Genomic DNA, 26,539 nt, shown 5'->3' with positions numbered 1-26,539 from the left:
TCCTGTGAGCATGCTTATACATAGCATACAAAACACCCTTCACTTTATTACAGTTTTAAATCTTTCTTCCAGGTCTGGCCTTGGAACCACTTGTGTCTTGATAAAATAGGTCACTTGAAAAAGGAAAGCTCAATAAAATGAATTACAAAACCAACAAGATTAAACTGATTGTGCTGTTTTTGTACAGTGCAGCTGAATTCTGCAAATATGCTGCTGGCTGTGGTTTGGCATTTAACAGCATGCGATCAGTGAGAAGGAGGAAATTTTATTCTCATTAACTGTTGCAGATTTACTGCAGTGAAAAAGGGCTATGTAACCTGAGAAGTGACAGAATGGAAAGATCAAAGCAGCAGTCTGGAAACTAAATAAACCTTCTGGCTACTTCCTGCAAGGAAAATTCACTCTGGCAATGTAAAACAGAGTCCAGTTAAAAACTACTCTCAGTTTTATGAGCTGTCACAGCAGCTTGAGTGGTTTGGACCAGTCAAGTTTAGAACATTATATTTCCTTGTTTTTGTCTCAGATACTTCTGTAAGCAGTTTTATAGTTTCTTTTTCTTTTTTTTTTTTTAAAGAGAAAAATAAAATTCTTTTCTTTTGGTTGAAATCGAGAAGGTCACAGCTAAACTCATTAAAAACAAGCAGGTCTTCATTTGCACATTCCATTCTCGTTTACTATGTTTTAATATTTTACTTTGAGATTTATAAGCAATGTACATTTGCTTTAATAACTCTTCCGCATTCTGTTCACTTATTGTTTAATATAAGTGCAAATCAGTTTACAGAGCCCAGATGGCTTGTAACCAGGGAGCCAGTCTATTCCTAGTAGCACATCTGGAGGGACTAAGAGCAGCAGACAGAACGTGGGAATTAATTAATGTTACATTTCAGAAGAGACAGACCCAGGTTTGGGGGATTTTTTGGTAAGACATTCCAAAGGACTTGAGCTAACTGCTACAGCATTTAGTATTCTTTTAAAATTCTTAATAGCCACCTAAACCATGTCGGTTAAATGAGGCCAACTGCAGGTGGAATATAGTAAAATAAAAAGCAACTAAAAAAATGTAAAAGAAGTGACTCCAAGTGAAAGAGGCCCAAGTATCCTATATTCCAAAAGAGCTGAAGTGCATTAAAACCTCAACACTAACTCTCTCCCCAAACAGCATCTGCAACTTGCTGAAAAAATTGCACCTTTAAAATATTCCCAAGCAAGCTATTTCATCTCTTAGCATACTAGTATAATTGTTCAGAGCAATTAAACAGCTCTTACAGTAAATGAAACAAGTGCAACATGATCCTTCATGATTACGGACCACACACCTTGGAGAGGTGGTGTGGTCTGGTCACTGGGGCACTACGAGAGCAGTCAGGGAGAGCACTGCTCTACTCCAGGCTCTGGCACCTGACTTTGGATGAGTAACTTCTCTTCTCCTTGCCTTTGGTTCCCTGCCCATCTTGATTATCAGCTCTTTGGGCAAGGACTGTGTTGCACTGTGGAAGTTGTCTGTGTGTTGGGGGTTACAAGGAGAGCTGCTTGGAAGCTTCTCCTGCTACAGTCTAAGAACAGAATAATAATAAATAAGCACTCAAGCACATAAAAAAAAAAGAGATGTTGTATATAGAATACTGAAGAATATTACCCTCATCTGGATATTCCCAAATTACAGGCAGTGCTGGGCCCTAATCCTTTAGTCGTGTGGTATGCACAGATCTCCAAACCCTGGGAAAATCTAATTGATGAATATGGGTCATACAGACTCCTGGTGTTCAAAAATGTTACAATAACTGTTCACATCATAACAGCATAATTTGGTCAACCACATATTAGTGACACCTAAACTGGACTATAATATGATCAGATTGCAGTATTTAATTTCTGTAAACATGACTTTGAGAAGACAGTATGAAAAAAATAAGAAAGTGACAGCTAGCAGTGAATATAACCACTACATAAAAAAAAACAAACAAAGAAAAAAACTAACAGGAAAGAGATAACTAGTTTACTACTGGTGTAGAAACAAATTATTATAAACTAGACATGAAGAAATTCAAGCTCACATTCAAAAGCTCTTAGCAATGAAGCACTCACATTCTGGAAGCACCACTCCCACATTTAAGTACTCAAGGAAAACAACTATACAGTAAATTTTGATTTAGGCCATGATCCAGGATCTGTTGAAATCAAGTTAAGTCTTTCAAGAAGCTTGTCCCAGACTGTGATCAAAACCCTCCAAAAGGCAGCAGTTCCTGCTTCCTTACTACTATCTTTTAGATGCAAGATCTTAATTCCAAGCATATGTACCACCTGAACAGGCACTGATGAACAAAAACTTACCTGCCTATTTCACATGAATAGTCAGTAAATGCTGTATTGTCCAAGTCAGAAGTGTGCTTTATCTCTTATGTCAAGCCATGTAGAGCCATATTAGAAATTTAGTGAAATCCTCCTGACCATATTCAGTTTAACTTCTTTAAAATAAAACATGTAGGCAGTTAAGACAACAGAATGTGATAAAAAAGATAAGATTCTGCTGCCACTGACAACATTTTTGTGGGATTAACACCCCCCCCCCCCCCCCCCCAAAAAAAAACCCCCACAACCAAAAAAACCCCTTATTTGTCTCCAGAAACTTCATTGGTTCAGGGCTTCTCTTTAAGGCCTTTCCAAATTTGTTTCAGTGGGATTTACAATTTGCTAATACTGATGTGTGATAAACTAATAAAACCTGCCTACAAGGTTATAGGCCCAATTTACTAATAAAACCTAATTCGATTCTCTTGGGAAATGCAAATTAAATAGTGTCCAAATGGTAGAAACTGAGTACAACTGTGCTGAACATATTGCAAAGGCAAAAAAGTTGGTTTTGTTTTTAAAATAAAGTTTAAGTATGGAAAAGAAAAAGTAATACACGGAACTGTAAGAAATATCACTATGGTAAAATGTTTGAAAGTAGAATCATATTTGTGATAACAATTTACATTCTATTAGCTTTTCTTTCCATTAGTTAAAAGATTTTATTCTCACTATATGTCCACCTCTAAGACAGGAAAGCATCACTGCCTCTATTCAAATGATGAGGAGAGAGAGATGTGGGTACTTTCAATCCTGCTGTAGCACAGACCCCACCATAAGAACATGTTTTTTATCTAAACTATCTTTCCAGACCCCACCATAAGAACATGTTTTTTATCTAAGCTATCTTTCCAAGAACCATGAAACAAAGTTTCTTCTGCCACTGATGGCTGTAAAGGGTTGCCTGAGACAGCTCACTTTAACTGTCTACTAATGTATTAGTTTTTCACCTTCAGAGATAGCCTGCAAGGTGGCACTTAGCTGCTGAAAGGCTGGCAAGGGAATATTGAAACTTCTAAATAAACTGCACGTTACTGAAAACACAACATGGATGAGAAATACTCCATAGCAGGGTCACCAGCTCCTTCAGTCCTTTCCTTAGGAAGAAGGTTCTTTATATCAGCAATACATCCTGTAGGGTTTAGAGACTAAAGCAAGGAAGAGATGAAATCCTAACTTCAATGCTTGAGAAGTACAACATGTGACTGCTTTTAGCAAACCTAATTGAAGATGAGGATCTATATGGAAGATAGCTACAAATGTCACTGTAGGATGTAAGTTACAGGTACAACCATTTAAAAACATTTTGATAAAAATTCACAAACTGAGCATTTGCCAGCATCTGATGTGGTTCCTGTACCTGACCTGAACAGGAGCTGAATTCAGCTGTGACTCACAACTGGGAGTTCACACCACATTGCAGGAGTCAACAGGAATGGAAGGCTACAGACCTAGGTCTTTCCCCCATGAAAATTCTCATCTGATTTTCATCAGGGTACCCAAGCAAAAAAAGCCTGTGGACACGACTATTCTTGCCCTTCAATGTGGACTTTTAGCACGTGCAGACATCACATGTGGGTAGCTTAGCTAGAGATAAGCTAAGTCACAGTAACACCCTTCCCTGTGCTCCCACCAGGACCCATGGCCATGTATTAAGTTATTGAAGCCCACATCACCGCAGTTTCCATCAATTCAAGACACAACAGCTTGGTTATGCGTGCCTATACTTGCCAACAACATACAGAGCTTAACTGAAGTCAATGCAGAGCAGCCTGCAAGGTCCTGGCTCCATATACTTGGCTCACAAAATATCACGATGACCTGCCATGACAAGAAGAAATGCAACTACAGTTTTAGGCTGTAAATCCAGGAAAAAGGAAAGATGTTCCACCAAGGGCAGAGACAGACAGTCACCCCATAAAACTGGTTTTGTTTGACATGCCAAACCTCACTGCTTCCTGGGAAGAAGCTTCAATCAGATCTCTGTTGAGAGGAGATGTGAGCGCACGCACCGGGAATAGCACACACACAGGAACGCCTTGTCTTAGTGAAAACAAAGATTGTGCAATGGCAGCTCTGCTACATTTTATAATGAGGTTAAAGCATTCTGTACTGGAGAAAACTTCCTCGGGAAGAAAAAAAAAAGTTTTGGCTAGCTCTAGCATTCCTAACTATTAATCTTTCTAAAGCTACAGACAGAGAGGATTTGGGAACTCTCATGAAGATCTTAACAAAAAAAAATCAGCTTTTGCACTTAAAGTTTGTACCATCATCTAGTTATAGCTGGGAAAGGTTAAAAAGTGGCCTCTTCCCCAAAGGGTAAGAAAAATGCTGTGGATGTCTCTATTATATTTAGCCATCACTATTATGTTTGTGTCTTAAGAAAGTAATTAGTCTCCAGAAGGTGATTAAAATTTGATAAATGACCATAGATTCTTGAAGATGTCTTTCAGCTGGTCTTTATCCCTTGCAGCTCAGACACTAAGCTGTCATCACATCAGCTGAAGGTGAGGGATTTTTTTGTTTGCTACAATCATAAAACTTTCACTCTACATTAAGAGTTATCAGAACCAGGAGCCTTGAATACAGATTTTAATAACAGATGAAAATTTCAAATCTATGCCTAATGCCCATCTGCTTCTGAAAGACAGTAAGATGATTCAAAGCTGGTAATCACAAAAGTCTTTTCCTAGCCAATGAAAAAAACCTGGATACAAGCTGTCAAAACAACCTTCTCAGTCATGTATTTTCTGCTGAATGGAAAACATACCTTACAATCTGTTTGCATGCTGCTCCAAACCTTTGAGGAAAACAAGAGATGCTGTTTATGTACTTTATAACCGCTTCTGTGTACATTATATTCTGAAATAATTCTATTTATAGACATCATACACAACAGCACAACTCCACTAAGAATATAGTTCAGAAATAATTGCTGTAAACTAAAGCTGCAAAACACACAAGCTAGATTACTGGAAACAAAGTATTTCTATTTCTAACAATGCTTTGGGTCCCTAAAGTGAGGGTGGCACTATTAGAAAAATGGCAACTTTCCAGGTCTTCACTTATGTGCTGCTTCTCCTTTATGCTGACATGAACCAGAAACAACAATTATCCCTGCTTGCTTCAGGATATGTCCAGAATAGCAAGCATGTAAGCAAATCTACAAACTGAATTCAGGGCTAGATACTTCTACAATTCCCTTCAAAGTTGTTTTGTACTTCATGATGCAGGAATTGATCATGCAAGGTAGCATTCTCAACTCTTGTCAGTAGTCAGTACTCTAGGTTTCAAAGGAAAGTCCAAGAAACCCTGTGAAGGCATGGCAATATCTTTGAAAAATGCAGCCCCTAAGATACTCCACCTAATTCGCCAGATCTATTGATGTTCTTACTGCTAATAGTATTACTTCATGTCTCCCTCTTAAAAAATTAGGGGGGGGGAACCCTATGTGCTAATGCAGTGAGTGCAGGTACCTATAAATACCTTAATTTTTTTAAACTCCTGTTTTACTCTTCATTTCAAAAAAGGACTTCCCTACCCACCTAAGACTATGCAGCAGGTCTAGGTATGTAGGTCCAGTGTCTCCTGGGACAGGGACTCCACAGGAGATGGTTGTGATATCCCTGCTGGGTTACAGAGAAGTCAACCACTTCACTGAATGTGCATCCAGATACAGCTGCTGCTCCAATTCCCCTGAATTTTCCTGAATGTAATATGGTGGAACTGCAATGGCAGAGGGTGCCCTGGACCTCTGCTAGAACTAGCATCCTACAACCAATGAAGCACATGGTTTTCACTCTCTGCTCAATGCAGTGTAACTGGTGTAACAATCTGATACACGGCAGCTGGTGCGGGCTGAGCTCCCTCACACAGCTATTATTAAATACTGCTTACAGTGAAAATATTCAAGGGAACTTGAGTTTGGTTGTGGTCCTTGAAAGCCTTTCCTCATAGACCCATTTCTTTGGCTCCAAAACACAGTTGGTGTTCACAACACACTTAAGCCCTGGTAACACACTGGGGGCACCAACAGCAGTTCGACACTAGCTCAGCTTCTCAGTGACATACAGGCACTAAAAAGGTAAGTCTTTCTGGCTGACTCGTTAGGCTCTCCTGGAGGCAAGGGGAAGTCCTGATCCAGTCTGAGCACATCACAAGGATAGGAAATAACCTCAGAAAAATTGAATAGGTAACATATCCCAAGTCTTCCTTATAGGAATGCAGAAAGGAGAAGACAGGATTAGATTATTCAAAGTTAAGTAGCAAGAAGTCAGCTCATGGTTGTCACCTACCTCAAAATTCACAGGGTGGTCTTAAATGATGGACAAGACTCCTTCAGAACTCACCCCACTGCTTAGCAAACAACTGCTTCTATTACAGAATTAAAAAGCCTAATATAAAAGGCCAAGGCCAGAAGACAGGCACAACAAACGTGTTACAAATAAAAAAAGTGTAACAAATGAAAAGACCAAAAATATGCATCTACTCATTATTAGGTCATCTCTCTGAACTACAAAAATTGTTAGTTGTCTGACTTGCTAGTTGTCTATGCAAATCATAACTCAGCTTTCTTTAAAAAAAATTCTGAAAACATATTCAAATATTAATAATAGAAAAATGAATCATTTTTATAACAAAAATCTTGATTTATTAAAAGCTGGAACTGGTTAAAAATAAATCCTTGACATAAGGTTCTTGTTAGCTTTAAACTGTAAGCATAAAAATACCCTAGAATTATGTTTTGGTATGGATGAAATGTACACTATATAACACATAAAAAGAGCCTTGACTTGCTGCTATTATTTTTAATTAGGCTCTGTAGCACGTATGGTTTTACCTTCCAACACCAATTCAAATTTGGGAAAAGGGAGGGTCTGACTCTCCAAACTCATGGGACTGGCAATTCCATGGCTCATGCCTTGGAGCACTAATGCATTTTACATTAGCTCTAAGCATCAGGAAATCCTGGCTTCTGGCGCCAAGAAGTTCAAAACGATAATGACACACATCTGAAAACTACGATTCGTCATTCGACTGCCAGTATCTATTCTATCAAACAATTCAGTCTTGCTCTGTTACAAGTAGGACAGAACATTTGCAGCAGTCCACACTGTTTCCAATTAGACTGTGTGTCTGGACTGCAGATAAATCCATGGAGCAATCATATCAAAAAAAGTCTTCCTAGAAAACAGAATTCTAATGAGACATCTGAATATTTACAGAGGCTGTCGTCAACAGGCAATTACCAAGTTTGTCATTAGCCAAACTGCAGTTTTTCTGTTTTCTTTCTTGAGGTGAGCCTCCAAAATGCCTTGAGACATTACAAGAAAATTCTATGAATACTTAATTTAACTAGTTATACACCAGATGTATTTTGCTACTCACTTTAGTTGGAATACAATCAGATTAAAGAGCAGCTTACTAACGTAGCTGCCTGATAAAGGATTGAAATTTGAGGTTGAGTGATCTACTTTAACTTTTACCCAAGGACACTCAAGATTATTTTTTCTTCCCAGCTGAAAGCTTTCTGGCAAAACAAGAGCATCTTGACTGGGGCTATATCTAAGTTTACTGGAAAAAAAGGATTCTGCAAGCTTCACCCTATACACCTTTCCCCCCACGTCCAGGGGGGAACGAAGACTGTTGGGACCACATACCAAATGTTCTGGTTAATACAGAAATCTGTCATCTCCTGGGTTGTGTATCTATTTTAAAGTTGAAAATGGTTAAGTCACATAGTAGGACTCCAAAGTAGCATATAGCTCATACTTCCCCTGGTTTCTCTATCACCTGCATGCTCTGAAATGAAGGTTACGCATTTGGAAACTATCAGTGCCAGTATCCCCTTCCCAAACATAAGCTCTATGCAAAGGGTTATGCACTAGTCTGAACTTGATACTTTCAGAGTATAAACACTTCCTTTTTTCAAGAGGATCTATCTCTTAAGTCCTACTTTTTTTTTCCTGCTCTGAGCATTTTAGTTATTTTGTTCTTAAAAACATTACCACCATTCCATCCTTGCTCAATATTCAGCCTCCTGTTTATTCACAGGTAGAATAAACAAACAATTGTAACTGTCCACTGCCTTTTAACAATTAAAAGAAGCCAAAGTAAGGGAGAAAAATCTTTTTTGCTTCAGCTGTACATACTGTGAATTACTCATATTTTACAAATGGTGACTGAAGTTGTAAGTGGTGAAAATAACATTCTTGCTTTGGAAAGAAACAACTTCAACCACAGGGCTGGGCATGTCCCAATAGCATCCTGTTAAAGAGATTTCTGTACCTTGACTGTAAAGTGTTTGAAGTATTTCCTGCTAGTGAGTGCACATAATTCATGCTCTATAAAAGGCATTTCCTACACACTACAGGATCTATGAAGATTTTATTCTTTGAAATGAGTCTTTTCTATTTTGAACTCGTGGGAGAAGTCTACTCAGAAATTCAAACTGGAACAGCTTGCTAACATTCAGAGAAGGAGAGGTCATTGACCAGAGGGGGAATTCACAGAAACATCTCCCAAAAGTCAAGCCGACATCTTTTGCTCATCTAGCAAATTTTCAAAGTAAGTGCCATTGGTATTCTAACTGAGAATACCTTGGGAAGACTTAGGTTAAAGGGGGGAAGAAAACCAAACAAAAAAACCAAACCCACAGAAATAGTTTTGGCAGCTGAGAAACTTATTTTTAACAATTTAAGAATATTGGAAACAGAAGTCTTCTAGGTAATCAGCATCTCAAGCCTCTCTTTAGATATTTCCCAACAACAATGTCTGAATAGTATTTGAGTAATTGTCATAACATGTAGTTAATTGTGTGTTCTAGTTTTACTTTTCTATTCTACAGCTTTTGGAAAGCTATGATGTATTATAACACATATGTTAATATGTTAAAAGAAACATGTAATTCAGAAGACAGACTAGAACTGCTTTTTCAGTGTAAACCATTCCCACTGCTATGAAGGCAGAAACTATTGAACACCACCAATGAAGCCTTATAAAGAAACTTGAATAGCTTGCTTTGGATTATATGCACTCTTTACAAACAGCAATTTACCTGCTAGAGAAGGGATGCTGCCCGACAAGGTCTCCATTCTGAAGATGGTAATCACTGAAGAAATCCGGACTCACCGCTCCATCAGGGGCTATTAGGCCATCTATAAAACCAAGAAAGATACACAGTGACTGTACAAAGGAGCATGACTTCAGGGCAAGTGGGCAACACAACCTGTGTTGGTTTGTCTTAGGAATTCATTAGCAACTTGCAATATTTCTGGGAAGAGTGTCAAGCACCAATAACAACTGAAAACCAACAACTTCAATTACAAAAAAATCTTACTGGGACTCCATGTAGCTCAGCCTACTGCCCTGAAAAAAGCTGTACCTCAGAAATATTCTTTTACCCTTTCTGCCTCAGGTCTGTAAAGGTTATATCAAGACCCATCTTGTCTGCCCCATCATGAAAGTGAGACCAGAAAAAAGTAATGAGAAGGGTCAAACATTAATCTGGGCCAGGAGCATAAAAGTAGAAAAGCTGCAAAGGTCTTAATTGTTCAGACTCTACCCTTTATCACTGTATCTCTTAAAACTGGTTAAGAAAAACAGGAAAGCAACTTCAAACCTATTTCTTTCATCTCCCCCATATTTTAATGTGTTCTAGCTATTTCCTAAAACAGTAGTCTTTTCACATGATATCCTCTCAAGAACATAAGTTACAGTTTCTTTTACTTCCTTTATATTAAAAAACTGGCATATGAAGATGCAGACGTTTGTAAAGCCAGTAGTATTCCTTAAAGGCTTCACAGTCTCTGCTTGCTTTATAAGGAAGAGAAGAAAATCAGGGACTAACATTTTCCCTCTGTTACATCAGTGTAAATCCACAGTGTCTTTGAAGTAAAGTCAGTGAACTGACCCCAGCTGAATGAGAGCCCAGCTTAACTCTTTCCTGTTCCCATTCACAAAACACATTTCTTGTTAATATTAAGGGCACAGTTCTTACTTGGTAATTAGTATTAGGCTCTAATCAGATAAAACAAGCTACTTCATTAAAACAGACCCTACATCAGTTTGTCTCCACTACTGTATGAAAACAATCCCAGACTTGCAGTGCAGAAAGCATCCCAATAAAAACAGGGCAGAAACAGGTACATACAGACTGATACTTTAATAGTTTAACAGATGAGAGAGAGAGATTCCTAATGATTAGGAAGTTACAAATGCCATTCCACTTTAAAGAAAGAGAGATAAGATCCTAGGAGTCACAGGCCACTTAGCTTAACCTCTGTGGTTTCAAAACTACTAAAACTGCCTGTGCAGGAAGTAGTGGAAAGTTCCTTACAGACACAAGGGCTTAGAGATGACGACTCAGGCATTCAAACAAATCTCCCCGTGCTTTATGAATTTACCTGATGTTTTTTGAAGATAATATAGTGACAAATGATAAAAGGAATAGAATCGACACATCTAGACTTCTAACAGACATTTGATGAGGTGCTACAGAGATTCATTTAGAAGATAATACCTCACAGGAAAGTGACCGAATACAACACAACAGATTGTAAATGAAAAATACTAGCCATGATCAGACTACTTTTTAGCAGCATAAGATAGCTGTACATGGCTATATTCTAATTGTATACATGTGTATACAGTATGTGAAAGAGTATTACTTGACAAGCATTCTGGCACAGATCGATATTACTGTCTTTCAGCATGTTCAGCAAGACATGAGTGCTCTGTGATATCATATGGATGTAAAATGACCAAAGAAGAGGAAGGAAAGTTGAAACAGCTATTATTAACACTTGTGTCGATTCTTCCTATCTCACTACCTATTCTGTATTTTTCACAGAAAAGAAATGAGGGAGAACATTAGCACTTTTATACCTGCAGCACTCCAAATCAAAATCAATTTAAGTGACTATGTATTTTAAACAGTCAGATTTGGTTAAAACTTATTTGAAAGCAGAGATACTTAAAAATAACCTCTATCTTTACATTAATAAAGCAAGCACTACATTTTAACTCTGAGGCTAGAGTGACCACTACTTAAGTGTCTTCAAGAGTGCTAACATTCAAACCATAACACTCAGTTATGGCTCACGTGAATTTATAGGAAAATGAAAGCACATGGATAGCATCAGCTACATATAATACGATTACACAGTTAAAAGACATCTGTTGTTATGTACATTTCAACATAAATTAGGGTTATGTACTTTCAGAATAAGAGAGACACTGAGCTCATGAAGGTAACTTCAGAGATTCTACCAAGTTTTTCACGTAGGTTTAAATTACTATGCAAGAGATGTTGGTATATCATTGCAATAAGGAACTCATCTTGCCATCAGTGAACTCAAGAACTATTATGGCTGAGGTGGGACTTGTACTGAGCTTCAGCCATCAGTGCAGGTCACTTCTAAAATTATCAAATTGAAATACAAGCATTTAATTTCTGACTGCACAAAGATTTGTATTTTTCTTAATTTCTGATTAAGTAATTCTCTGTCCTTCAGAGCCTCCAAATGCCTACTCCAATTGGTACAATGATCTGTAGCCTTTTCAAAGGAATATTATGTCCCCTCTGGCCACATCTCAAAAGTATAAATCTAGCAGACTTCAGAAGCACACCATTACTGGCACTTGTCAGAAGGAACCTGAGAAGTGAATCTGTATTTTGAATATAATCACCTACTCTCATACCTTTAAAAAACAACAGCACTTTTCAAACATCTGCAGAACATATCATTGGAAATCTGCCTCTCCTTCCCAGTCAAATATCAATTCCAACACAAAAAAAATCTTTGTTCAAATAACACTAAGCCTGTAACACAAATGATTAAAAGCCAGGAAACTCAGTGTTACGGGTGCCACTCCATCTCTAGCTCACACTGTTGGGAAAAGAAATGGCCCTGTGAAATAAACAAACGTTTATTATTAAGACCTGTAAGGGGGAGACTACAACAGGCACGCTGGCACGTCTTTACCTTAGGAAGCCTGAAGGAGACGATGTAATAAAAGACCCTGGTACTATACAACGCATGGCTTACTTATACTGCTAACCTCATAGGCCTAGTAGAGCAAGATAAAGCTACAGGATTCAAAAAGGGAAAAACATACCACTAAAAAAAGCAAGTTGCTATGGCTGACACATGTAATCAAAAGTAGAAGAAAAAAAATCCTTAAGTTCCGATACCCTTCGAGAATAATTTTCGAAATGCTACTGAGATCTTCCACAATTATTTTCTCACAGCAACTACAAGCAAAGCTTATGGGTTTTAGTGGTTTTGTTTTTCTTATTACTATTCCTGCAAATTCATCCAGAGTGACAGAGTTTTGTGACTATGCTTCATAGCAAAGGACTGGACACTTATGTGGAAAATAAAAACCCACAGACTCAAACCCAGCAATTAAAAACAAAATCAATGCGCACAGTCATCCAGGAGTTTGAAAAGGATACAAAACCACAAGTTTGAGAGCATAAGCAAACTCCTAGTTATGAAGAGTTATGAAGACATTTATCCGGTGGGCAAATTATTTCATGATTTTCTCCTGCAGAGTTTTTTTTGAACCTTCCTCTGAAACAGCTGGCAATATTGGACTAGATACATCAGGGCCTTAATCCAGTATGGCAACTTCTATTTTCTCAATAACTATAAAATCTTTACAGAAAGAGAGAGACAGAGCCAATTCCACTTGAGATCCCACAGAACTGTGCCATTATGCCCTACTAGTAGGATTAAGCAAAATGATGAGAAATGTCTTTTTTTCTTTAGAAAATATAGTAGGGTTAATCTCAAATAAGAACATGACTTCTTAAGAATAATTTTGGCATTTCTTTAACTTCTTCAAATTGTCAAGTAATAAAACTTTTTCATATGAGGAACTAAAAATATTTACAGACAAGATTCACATGCTTCACTGGATACACGACGGCAAAAATCATACAAACAGATTAGCTGAAAGTCATGGAATGATTGCCTCTGCTAAGGAACCTACAAGTTTGATGTGGCTCAACTGAAGTCTTTCATCAAGATCTGCAGTAAAAATTCCATTACAGAACTAACTCATCAGGCAGAACAAAATTCAGCATCAAATCCCATAGCTGTGAATTTAACAGGGATGACAAAAGGTTTGTGTTTGCAAAGCGAACAAGCTGTGGACACAAGAAATAGGTTTGAAGAACAAGGCTGGGCCACCTTTATTCAAATCAGTTGTCATGGTTGATTAGCACTCTGAGATAGGTCTACTGATATTTCTGAAGACCTGTAACACTTCGTAAAATCATGGATATAAAGTACCCAATCCATCATTAACATCCTAAAAAGGACAAGCCCATCCCCGGGGTGAGCATGCATCAGTGCTGGTCCCAGTGACACAAAAGGGTAACTGTCCCACTGGTTTGAGTCAGCAGTTTCTCTCTATAGCCCCAGGTCAAGCTCCTGTTCCAAACACAGAGGTAGCAATCTCAGTCCTGAATACTAATATATGCTGCCTTACCCGCATTGTAGTAGAGGTCAGGTCTTTCCAGAATATCCCCTTCGTGGATATAGGGCTCAATGCGATCATCACCATACAGATACTGCTCACTGTCATCCATCTGCCGACTCTCCACCATCTCCAGCCACTGAGAGTTATGCCATCGAAATTTCTCGCTCTGGATTTTTTTAGCCCATTCCTCATCATATTCCTGTTGAAAATTACCACACAATATTTCAGGATGAGGTATAGACAAAGCTGTTTGGTTTAACAGGAAATAGCAGAGGAATTTAACATCAGCAAAAGATGTAAGTTTCAGGGCTCAGTGACTTAAATCCTCTATTCAGTTTGCAGAGTATTTTGAGCAAACAAAGGAATGATTTTGCAAGCTTTAGGCGTTATTCTGGTTTTGTACATGCAGCAGTATAATCTTCCCTTCATGGTTTGTAACTTTACACCATCCAGAAAAAATTCCTGCTTTGAGCAGGGAAGTTCCATCATCACAGTCTCCTCATTTGGTTTATCAAGAAGAGCCAATTATTGCCAATTTTCGGGGTGGTGGTGGGGGGGTGTGGGGTGTGTGTGTCAGGAATTAATTACTAACACTGTCCAAATACCCTGGATGTCCTCATTAGATGAGCATTCACTAGGACAACTAGTCACTAGAAAATACAACAAAAAAGGTTGTGATAAAACCAATAAATCTTAATTTCATGAGCTCCAATAAGACAGAATTTTCAACTTCTTGTCAAATTCTATAATGGCTTTCTATGTTTAATATTGAATATCCACAAAAATGGTACACAACATTCGTAATAAAGAGGATATGAGAATTTGAGATACAAAACTAAAATCTGAGAAGAACTTCTCCAGAAAGCTGAGAAAAACAGGATACAGGTTCCAGCCTCTATGGAAACAAAACGTACACATGAAATTTCAATGTGGATTACAGCTTAATTGCAGTCAAGTGATGATGACATATATATATTCAATATAGAAGGAAGTGACATAGCCTATGATCATTGCAATCAGCTGTTTCGAAGGCTCTTTCTAAACAGACCAGACTATGAGGGCTGCTGAGGGAACACAGACCTGTGGATAACACTCAGTTTCACAATACTGCTGGAAAGATAGGGCACAGCTAACTATAGGAAACTCATCAACATATGATAACTGCAGATGTTATCCATTTGGAAAGATTCACAAATAAAGCAACGTGGTTGGTACTTTTTTAATGAAAGGACTGTGAACAAGAATAACATTCATAACCAAAGTGTTTCTACTTGTGGGAAGAAATATCCTCATGAAACAGGTCCCACTTCACTGTCTTCTAACCTAACTACAAAGGAGAGAAAAATTGAAAAGAATTTCTTAACTCTCGTGTTGGTTAACACATGATCTAGGCAGACTTTCCTTGGAGATCTAGCTGCAGTAGTTTTAAGGTTTTTAAAATCCCTTTTACTTAGCCCTGAAGGGGATGAAAATTGTTCACACAATTAGCAACAATGCCTTGGCTGTGGAAGTGGTAATTTCTTAAACTGCTCCAGCTAGACATGCAAAAAAAATAGATCTGTACATAACCAGAGATCAAAAAATAGCAGTAAAGACAGAGTGAGGTGGCTTAGTAGCTCAGGTTAAACTTCAGAAACCCCTATAGACTGAACTTGAGCTTTTAAACTGATTTAATATTCAACCCACTTTGACTCCACTGCTGTTAACCTGACATAGGTAACACACTCTCTACCCTATGCCTTTTCCACCCTTCTGACTGGTCAATAACACAAAAACCAGCTGGCCCTGTCATTCTGGCAGAGCATTCCCTGACAGTGACAACGAATATCTAGAGCATCCAAGATTTCATGGGGAATCATGTAGCATTGTGCAACCACAAACCCTTACTCTATGGCAGTAGGTTTTTAAACTTTGTTTTACTTGGAGAAATGGCAAGTTTGTTTCTCTTGGCTTAAAGCAGAATGTAAACTCCCTTTTTACGGGACAGCCATCCAAGTACCTGCAGATCTGGGGCTCTGATCAGTCTGTGGCATTATTCTAAATTTCCCCAATTCTACCTCTGGTCAACACTAATTACTAGACCTTTCTAATTCATCTCTGCACCATCCTGGCACACAAGTGGTCCTGTTCAAAACCTGGTCTCCTGCATAACTTCCATACACAGAGCAGGTATCACCTCTGGGATCTATAGATATTCTCAGTGCCTAGTGGCCTCAAGCAAATTTCCAGGTTTCTGTCAGCCATACACTAATGCATTAACCTTAGGGAGGGAGAAAAAACACCAAAACAAAACATCCAAACCACCAAAACCCAAACACACATCTGTATCTCATACTGTTTGGAAAAAGAACATCTTATGCTATTTCTGCCTCTTGATCTTTTCCCCCACTTCCACTCTTGATCAAAAGGAAAGGTGAGAAATAACAGTGCAAAACAAGAGTTCCCCTTGGAAAAAGCAAGCTCATCAGTAGAAAAAAAAAAAAAAAAACAACAAAAAACCACCCCACCCCACCCCCAAAAAACCCCAAACCGGAAGGTCATAACTTTCAATGATGACATCTGACCAGCATCTTGGAAACATCTCCTTTGCTACATCTGCCAGAGCTAAACTGTGGGCTATCTATTATGTCAGCCTCCAGCAGTTGTGAATTACTTACAAGCTTTAGAGAAACACCTTGTAACTGCCAGAAATCATACTGCAGTCTTAAGAAAACTATTCCCAGAAATCATGATTGCAAAGAAGTGGGGGAAAATAAACAAATTTAACAAACAGCAAATTAGACTAATCTGTGGGAAAGCTGAATCCTTTTTACATTACCTTGTTTACCTTTAGAAGTTCTCAAAAGCAGAAAGGCCAGCAACTAATTTACCTAATTCACATTTACCATAAATGCACTTTGAAAACATTTTAATCTTCCCAAAGTTACAACCCAAAATGAATCCCACTTGCCCAACATTGCTGTTCCATTCCACACCACTGTCTGAACATCCATCACAAATAGACATGAACTTCTTATATCCTTCTAAAAAAATCATTTAACACTTCTCAGATCCTAACTGATTTTTTTCTTTAGACAACAACAGGGCAGAATATTCCTGTGCATTCTACATTTCCCATCCTATATTAAGAGGCCTAAAACTCCGAGGTATTTTACCTCAATCATTCCACTGAATTTTGCAGCAGCAACTGAATGGCAAATAGAGATGTAAGATTGAGCATATCCACACATTACTTTAAAAAAAAACCACAAGTTATCCATTCAAGCAGTTTGGCTACTTTGTTACATTTGTACTTTGCATTTCACTATGAATGTGCAACAAGAACAAAGAAGTCACTGCACCAGAACGGGATCAATGATCAGTTCTGTCAAGAGTTTCATTCTGGCAGCAATCCTAGGAAAGGATGATTTGCAATAATATAGAACAATTTACATAACCTCAGCACAAAAAAGTTCATTTAAGTACTGCTAGATCAGTAACATGTCTGTACATTTTCCACAGAAATGTGCAGAAACACCACTGGGTAAATGATTAATGGAATAACATCAGAATGGAAGAAAAGCTGTAAATGCAGGACTACAGCCAAAAGGCACAAAGAAACCAAATTAAAGAAGTTTAGAGAAAAACAATTCTCTAAAACACAGCAAGTCTTCCAGTAATTATATTTTGAGCTATTAAAAACGTGGTTTGTTTTTGGTTTGTTTTTTCGTTGTGTGTTTTTTTTTTTTATTTTTTTTTATTTTGTGTAGTGGGGTTTTTGTTTTGGTTGGTTTTTGTTTTTTTAAACACATGAAGCACACCTTCTTTACTAAGGAATTCCTGCAAAAATGAAACCAGAAAACTAAACACCATGGAGATACAAACATGGCTTTGTGCCCTTCAGTCCTTTTAAATGTTAGGCTACTAGAAAAGCAGCGGGTAGGGGAATGAGAAGAAGGTGGACAGAATGTGCCTATTTTCCAACCCCCTGCCCCCCTCCAAATACTGTATGTTCAGAAACATAAAAGGAGGAATCCTGAAGGTTGATTTTATTCTCTTTGGAGCTCCCTGACATCACTGTTTTTAACATTCGGTTTCCATAAATCCAGAAGTGTCATAGAAGATGTATGGTTCGACTCTGCGAGGAATGTGCCATCCTTTTTGAAGTTCTACTTCCAACTTTGTTTACTACTGAACCATTGAAATATTATGAAGCGTTAACTGGCCTATTATCAGAGCATGTCTGTTCCCTATCAGGGGTCCCCTTTGTCACTGGCTTCCGTCACACCTTGTATCTGATTAACACACTATAGGATAACATAGAGCTACACAGATCTGCTTTGTGTTCTCTCACAGCTGATGAAAAACAGATTTTCCTTTTCACTTTAATGTGGTTGCCCTTTAATTGGGTCTGTAATAGGGTTCATTTGAAGTGATTCCTCATACTAAACTAAAACTGCTATACAGTAAGTAGAATGCTCATTATGTTCAAGGCTGTACTTGGTGATATGTTACATTCTTCATTATTTAACCATCCCTAAAACACAGTTTACATGAAAGGTTAAATTAACCATTTATTAAGAAAGAAAAGATTTATCTGGTCTAGCTATCCAAAAGTTAGGCATGCCATTTGAACTATGTGCCTCTATAAACCAGAGAAACAGATGTTATAGATCACCTTCTGCAGGTGTCTATGACACCTATCTTAGGGTAAGTACCACCGGAGGGCAATTCATTCACAGGCCAAAAAAAATCCTCCTACCACTCACACCTGTGCTACCCAGAGTCAATTCTTTGCAATCAAGTTTATCACTAAATACATTCTGATTGGAAACTAATAGAAACCTGTCATATGAAACTAATGGCAAGGCAGAGAAAGAGTAAACATTCATGCCCCCTGAATTCAGGTGCCTACATAAAATGTACACCATCCACAGGGTTCCTATATTGTCAATAGCTGAAGAGAGAAACCTTTTTTTTTCCCCTTTGGAGGAATGTAAGGTAAGGTATCTCATTGGCAAGCTGTTATAGAAGTAACAGAGATTGGTGGTTTGGCTTATCTTCCTAGCCTTACAACTCCAAAGAGCAAGTACCAATGCTAGAAAGAAATCTGTCCAAGGTAAGTTTATGTGAAGACAAAAACAATCAGGACATACCTGCCCTATCTAATGCTGCCTGCAGTGCAGCTATTCTTCTAGTCCAGGTAGAGCCTTTCCTGCCACATGCATGCTCTTTGCCACAAAAAGCTACCAGCACCAAAGCAGACTGATTGCAAATGTAACAATGCAGAAGTTGATCAGTGAAAAAATATGTCAACAGTTCAGCCTGCAGCCCCACACCCTAGCTGCTTCTCTGCCCACCTCTCTGTATTCATGACTGTTACAGGATAACAGGGGAACAAGAGACACCAGAGAAAGGGGGAAGTCTTGATGAGGGAAGGGAGAACCTTTTTTCCTGGAGTAACTACAGCACTCTTCATGGAAAAAGGACACCAAGCTGGAGTCAAAGGTTATCTATTTTCAGAGTACACTGCCTATTCAAATAAAGGCCACACCAAATCCCTCTGGTCTGCTCTTCCTTGATTCAAAGAGAGCTGGCCAACATCTTGCACAGCTGGCCCCAAATCCCAGAACACTGAGAGTTCACATCACATTCTTGCTTCTTATGTGAAATTCCAGCATTCCCAACATGGAGGATTTGTATCAGGACACTTAGCTAACATGGAAAGATGCAAGCCGTTCATTAACACAGCTTTCCATATGAAGCAAATGTTATTTGGCATTCATTACAAATACTTGGGGCAAAGAATGAGAGCTGGAAAACACCTTCGGCATGAGGCCCTTCTTAAATCACATGGACAATGCTGTAGCTATCTAGAAGATGTTTTACTTCTGCAGGAAGCACAATGAATGATCCACTCCTGGTAAGAGAAACAAGATGGTACAGCAGGCCTGGATTCAAAGCTGTAAAAACACTGAATAGGAAAGTGGGGGGAAATGGGGTAAGGGGAAGGCTCAGACTAAACAGTCCAAGGATCTGGTTATGATTAATTAAATATCCTTTGAATAAATGAGGAAAATGATTTAACTGCAATAAGTCTGAGCTAGCAGCAGAAAAAGAATGAGAAACCTGAGAGATTAATAACCCCCTCAGCTCTTGATAATATTGTCTGAGGTGAACAGAGTAAAACCATCTTGAGTAAGCTGACATTTCTTTACACAAGCTTTGAGTTGCAGGTGTCCAGGCTTCTGAGGAAGAGGGAACTTAATTTGCTGGAGACTCCTATACCAGCTGTTGATTCCAGGCTTTCAGGTGAGCCATGTACACCTAAAGTGGAACAGGTGTCAAGTACACTAAACTAGCTGCTTGGTGTCAAGACTCAGCACAACACAAGACTGAAGCATTCCTAAATTATCAACACAGACTTTCTTTTTAACAAAAGGGATATCTTGCATCTACCAGTGCAAAGCTGAGACTCCCCAGTACATACTAGGCTAAAGCAGCACATCTGTTTCAGTTCATCAATGGCAGAGTCCAGCCAAGCTATATTAAACAAATCATCGCTAGTGTAACATTTCCATAATTTCTGTGACAATTACTTTACTACGGAAAGTGTATCTCCCCTAAGGCTTATAAGGCATCTGATTTTCTTCAGTGTTATTTCAATCACACTATATAGAGCTTATTGATGAGTGAAAGAAGCATTTGTCTCCCTGAGAAGAAATTACTTTCAAATCTCTATTCTCCAACATTTAGTTTCTGATTTCCATCATCAGAGGAACTAATCCTGTCAGCATGCATAGAACAGCAAGACTGAAAATTTAAGTTTTTCTTGTTGTGGATTTAGCACAGATAAGAAGTTTCACCAATCTTAGAGACTACTTCTGTTCAGACACCTCCAAAGGCACTGAGTGTGTAAAACTGCCGCACAAACAAACATCTCAGTGTTTACAGGCTGCTTTACCATATCCTCTGAGCTGAACGGCAAAACACCTATCAAGATCTGAGGTTCTGATAACTTAATGTTTCACATCTTCTCCCATCACCATCTGGAATGTGTTGTCATTTTTGCCTGTGATTTTTGGTACTAGGAGACAAAGTGCAACCAGCTTACAACATTGCCAAGAAAGCAATCAATTAATGGTTGTCTCCGTCTTCCAGAAAAGAGGGCATATTGTGCTTCCTGTTCCCCATGGGGGCATGGTGTTAGTTATGGTTTACACAACTTAAAACCCAACAGCTAGATAATAAAGCTCAAAAGACCCTCACAGAAAGGGAAGTCTCCTAACTTACCAGTGAACACCATTCTAAGTGTGGCACTGCTCCACAACCAAAGAAAAAAAATAATTTACCACCACACAAACTAGTCTCAGTACATGCTTGATCTCTTTCTCCCCTACCCCCAATAACAGCAGTACCATATAATTTCCTCCCTTTATTCTTCCTCAAGGCTCTAAAATCCTGTCCAATGCTTCTTGCAAGTTAAGAAGCCTTTCCCTTCCATTATCATAGCACTCCTCATTTACTCATGGCTAGCATAAAATTACCTCTTCTTAGGAAGAAAAAAAAAGCCAAGTACATTTTACTCAAATGTTAATATTGAATATGAAGCTATGTCTTAATGTATTTATTCTTCTAGATTCTATAAATGTTGCTTAATAATATTACTGACATAATTTTTCAGTAACCAGATACTAGTATGTACTGTGTTGTAAAGCTCCCCAACATGAACAAATCCAACGCCTGAGACACTTAGAAATTGCACTGGCCCCAAGATAAAACAAGCCTTGGAAGCACTTGGATTGTCTGGCCTCACCCAGAAGCTAAAAATCTTTCTACTGTTTCCTCTGGAGATGTCCCTGGAAATAATTGATCTTGGTAAGCTGAACATAGGGCCCATCATAATTAAGTACTAAGTGCAAATTCATCTTAGTTGAAAACTTGCCCTCAATGAATGTCAACAGCAACTCTGCCACGATTTTCATTCTATACCTCCACAAAGCAAAACCAGAGCCAGATAAAAAGAATTCCAACACAGAAAATAATATTAATCTAAAAAAAAGTAGTAAAATAATGTAAATTATAAGGCATTACTAGTGAGTATAAGAGAAAAAAGACAAAATAGACTATAGCATTGTGCAGCGTAAGTTAGGTCTTACACTACACTAAACCTTTCAGAGAACAAGCTGCAATATGCATAATTCAACTGAAGAAACTAAGCAGATGATGGGAAAAGCATTAAGGTAGTCAAAGGCACTACTCTTCACTCATAGTTAAGTTCTCTTTGACTATAAGATTTAATTTCATGACAGCTACTCTACATCCAAAAGGATGTACAGTCTGTACAATCCTAAGACACTACAAAATGCTGAGATTTCTTTTTATGAACAGAAGTCAATTCAATTAAACAGGTCAGGAGGAATTTTAACAAGGAAATGCAACTTTTAAGTGGAATCAGTTTCACAATGTCTTTACTTCATTGAAGAATACCCTAGAAAATATTAATGCTTCTAGAGTCAGGGATCCCCAGAAGCAGATTATACATGCTGTACATGCTATAAGAGCTGATAAAGCAATAGCACTCCATAATTTACTATTCTTTCTTTGTTCCAGGTTAGCAGCTTAATACAAAACAACTGTCCCAAAAGTTTATTGTGATCAATGGATAGCTGCAAAAACGAAGTCATGTAGCTAAACGAAACCTATTGTCATGGTTTAACCCCAGCCAGCAACTAAGCACCACACAGCTGCTCACTCACTCCTGTCCCCCACCCAGTGGGATGGGGGAGAAAAATCGGGAAAAGTAGTAAAACTAGTGGGTTGAGATAAGAACGGTTTAAGAGAACAGAAAAGAAGAAACTAATAATGATAATGGTAACACTAATAAAATGACAACAGTAATAATAAAAGGATTGGAATATACAAATAATGCACAGTGCAATTGCTCACCACCCGCCGATCAACACCCAGTTAGTCCCCAAGCAGCGATCCCCCCCAGTTTATATACTAGATGTGACATTACATGGTATGGAATACCCCGTTGGCCACTTTCGGTCAGCTGCCCTGTCTGTGTCCTGTGCCAACTTCTTGTGCCCCTCCAGCTTTCTTGCTGGCTGGGCATGAGAAGCTGAAAAATCCTTGACTTTAGACTAAACATTACTTAGCAACAACTGAAGACATCAGTGTTATCAACATTCTTCGCATACCTAGCTCAAAAACATAGCATTATACCAGCTACTAGGAAGACAATTAACTCTATCCCAGCTGAAACCAGGACACCTATCCAATAATCGAGGACAATATTAAAGAGTTCAATATTATACTAACTGTCCCCCCAGCAGAAAACAACCAGCTTCAGGATCACCACCCACATTTTCTTTTTGAAACAAATATTTGCATCAGGCAATATAGAAAAGCTGAATAAAAGCTGCTGGGTAACAAAAGCCATTTGTTTGGAGAACTAAGAAATAATAAAATGTAGTGTGATTAATTTATTTAAGTATAAAAGCACTCTTTAAAAGCATCTGTAGTGTAAAGCTAACTAGTATGAATTTTCAAAGTATATAAGCACTTTTTCAAAGTCTGGTACACAGCCTAGATTAAAGATTGTCATTGTCCCATGAAAATTTCTTTTACCTATGTGATTAGAAAGTTGCACATGAAAAATATCCTCAATTTACAAGTTATTACTACTTAGTTATTTTAGAATTCTCATGTAAAGAGGTTCTTGAAGGACAGATGATAAAAGAAAAATCAGACCTACCGCTATAATATCCAGAGTGTTGTCACAAACTTTACGAATCTCAGCATTTTTATCATGCATCAGGTCTATAAGATAAGCTGGAGCCTCTGGAAAGAAACTGTTAAGGATAAAAGCTATTTTTTAATTTTTTTTTTACAGCCTAGGCTTCTTCCAACTGCAAATTTCATTAAGTACCATAGTCAGGAATTTTCCATCACATGTGAAGTTCAGCAGCCTTCTCTCAACCACTTTTTTCTTTAAAAAATCACATTAAGATACCCAAATGTTCTTCAAATTTGCTGAAGAAAAATTACATGCCCCTTAAAGAAAATACATTCTGATCTGTTACAAGAAATCCATGCACCTAACGTGTTAGTCCAAAAGGCATAGATTCTGTGGAATGGTTTAACCTTTTGAGACTGTTACTTTTGTAACCTTTAGGGAGTGTTCTTGTTTTAAAAAAAGGTTTCCAATGTATTTGTCTCAAAAACATGGAAGATAATCTACTGTGCGCATGATAGCACTAATACTAGTCTTGTTCAATTTGAGTGAGAAAAGCATTGTTCAAATGATGGTGCTTTATCATTACAGATATAAAAAGAGACGCAATTAAGTTTTCTGTTTGTGTTTTTTTAAAGCTAGCTACCTAGGAGTCCAAACACAAGACAAAGAACAACATCCCAAATGGCTTCTCAGATATTCCACAGATCTTAAAGGAAAAAGGACATTAAGAAGTAGTCCTTGTATTGTTAGCAAAGTAATCACTAATCTGTTATCCCTACAAGGGCTCCATTCAACCTCTTCCTTATGTTTCAATAAAATTTAACATTCAGTTAAGGCCCACAAAGACAACTAGTGCCTCTTTCCATGGTTTTTGGATCATCTGAGTGAGCTCAACATCAGCAGTGATTGAAAGAATAAGTAGTAAAGACTGAATAAGAGTTGTAAGTACCATACAAAAAAATTGAACAGATCCATGACGTGAGGCAACCAAAGAACAGATTCAGTAATCAGGTAAAAAAAGGAGAACAGAAATCAAAGTCTCCATAGCGGGAAAAAGATGGCAGCCTTATGCCAAACAAAGTTCAAAGAACAATTAGGTGGACGAAAAATACAGAGCAGGCATTATTTATGTTGTCTAGACTGATATAAGAAAGAATGTTATTATTTTAATACACACAACTTCAGACTATGCAACATATATGTATAATGGTGCAGCGCAAGAAGTTTGTCTATACTCTACGTAAGTTTTTCTATGGACTATGATTTTGACTATAATCTGCAAAACAAATCCATACAGTAATTCAGATCGGATAAAAACTAATGGGTCATGTCCAGTGATCCCCCTCCCTGTTTCAAAGCAAATTAACTTTTAATCTTTACTAGTAATCTTGCAGTCCCTTTACATGCTGAGGCTGCTTGGATTTTCTTCTTCAGCTGAAATAAACCATTTACAAAGAAACCTCTGAGATCAGGAGGTTTATGCAAGAGAAATATAGGCCAAACATCAGTGATGGCAAATTAAGTGCTGTAACTCTAGTTGTTTAAAAAGATACGTGTTTCCTTGATAATGACATCTCTGGTGGCTTGGTGGAAGACCATCTGATAAAATACATAGATGATCTGGCAGACAAACTCATCATCTTCCTGCTGAGCTGCAAGGAAAAAAAAACACCACAATTTCAGATCTCGCAACTAGAAGCTCTTGATGCTTAGAGAAAGCCCAGTTCTTACATGTCAGCTAGACAGTTCAGTGGTATGCGTGAGATTTCATCTCCTGACAACACAAAATGAGTATTTTCTTCCCTGTTCCAGTCAAGTAGAAAGACCACAGATTGAAGCAAGAGTTGTGGAGGTATGGGAAAAATCAAACCTATTAGACTACTAGTCTCTCTATCAATAACCGAGGAATTGCTCTTCCTTTCATATACAAAACACCTACCTGTGCCTCACAAGAGAAAATGAATGGTGCATTCGTTACAGCACAGCTACATCAACTAAATGTCTCTGAAAAACAAGCCCTAAAGTCAAACATGGCAATATACCATTTAGAAGCTCAATGAGTGCAGGGATGATTCCAGATTTAGCCAGCAGAGCAGCACAAGAGTCATCCATAGAAACTGTTCCAATCATTATCACCACTTCTAAAACGAGGTCATCTTCTGCAGAACCTGGTAAGTCAAGACAAAGTATTACCTCCTAGAAATTCTTAATCTTGTGGCAGTTGTATATTTATCTGTAGGTACGATTATGTTCTTCAGGGTTATGTTTCCCCAAACAATCACAAATTATAAAGGTAAACAGACTCTACTCTGAATGTGCACTCTAAATATTCTTCAGGAGAATCTACTTTGAAAGACTAACCAAACTTTGTACAGACCTGGTTTTAGCTTATCCTTGAGGTACGGAACCAGTTTGTACTCTTTCAGCACAAGTTCCCAGTCCAGATCTGGTAAGGTCAAATTTGCAAGTGTTCCCAGGCATTCAATCACAAATTCCTCCTCTTCATCATTTGATATTTGAGCTGCTAAATCACCAACATAGTCCTAAAGGAAATATAGCAACAAACATTACAGGTGAATAATTCGGAGTTCTGAGGAACTCACAACTTGGTCAAATCAAAACTAGTTCTCAAAAGAACGCTAAGGAGACTTTTCTCCTGAAATGAGGGCTAATAAGGCACTTTCAATTTCAGTTGAAGAATAATCCAAGAAAACATTTCAGCATTCTTCCTTTCCATCCTTTCACTTTCAAGAGATGTAGATCATTTGTTCAGATGTTCCAAAAGTAGCTACTACACACACAGTTTGAGAAAGCTGTTAGAAAATAAGGGAAAGACAATAGCTAACACCATACTGCATTAGTGACAGTAATGGAGTCCTCAAACAACTACAAGATTTCTGGGGACACAAACAGGGGAATCATGCATTCTACTTACTAATTCCATACTACTTTAAGACAATTTGATATTCAATC

General features: G+C 38.0%; 1 protein-coding gene across 1 annotated transcript in view; it reads right to left on the bottom strand.

Annotated features, from left to right (window-relative positions):
• KIFAP3 (kinesin associated protein 3) overlaps positions 1-26,539 on the bottom strand; it is a 72,974-nt gene that overhangs the window by 10,449 nt on the left and 35,986 nt on the right. Inside the window, exons 14-19 of the mRNA XM_075038463.1 lie at positions 25,944-26,109; positions 25,609-25,734; positions 25,120-25,218; positions 23,585-23,670; positions 13,852-14,041; positions 9,410-9,509 (exon numbers count right to left, since the gene is read on the bottom strand). Of these exons, the coding sequence (XP_074894564.1) occupies positions 9,410-9,509; positions 13,852-14,041; positions 23,585-23,670; positions 25,120-25,218; positions 25,609-25,734; positions 25,944-26,109 (767 nt within the window). The remainder of the gene's footprint in view (positions 1-9,409; positions 9,510-13,851; positions 14,042-23,584; positions 23,671-25,119; positions 25,219-25,608; positions 25,735-25,943; positions 26,110-26,539) is intronic.

The sequence above is a fragment of the Buteo buteo genome, chromosome 10 (genome assembly GCF_964188355.1).
Source record: "Buteo buteo chromosome 10, bButBut1.hap1.1, whole genome shotgun sequence".
In the NCBI taxonomy this organism is placed as follows: Eukaryota; Metazoa; Chordata; class Aves; order Accipitriformes; family Accipitridae; genus Buteo; species Buteo buteo.
Note: the sequence above shows the minus strand (reverse complement) of the source record. Positions and strands in the feature narration are given on the sequence as shown.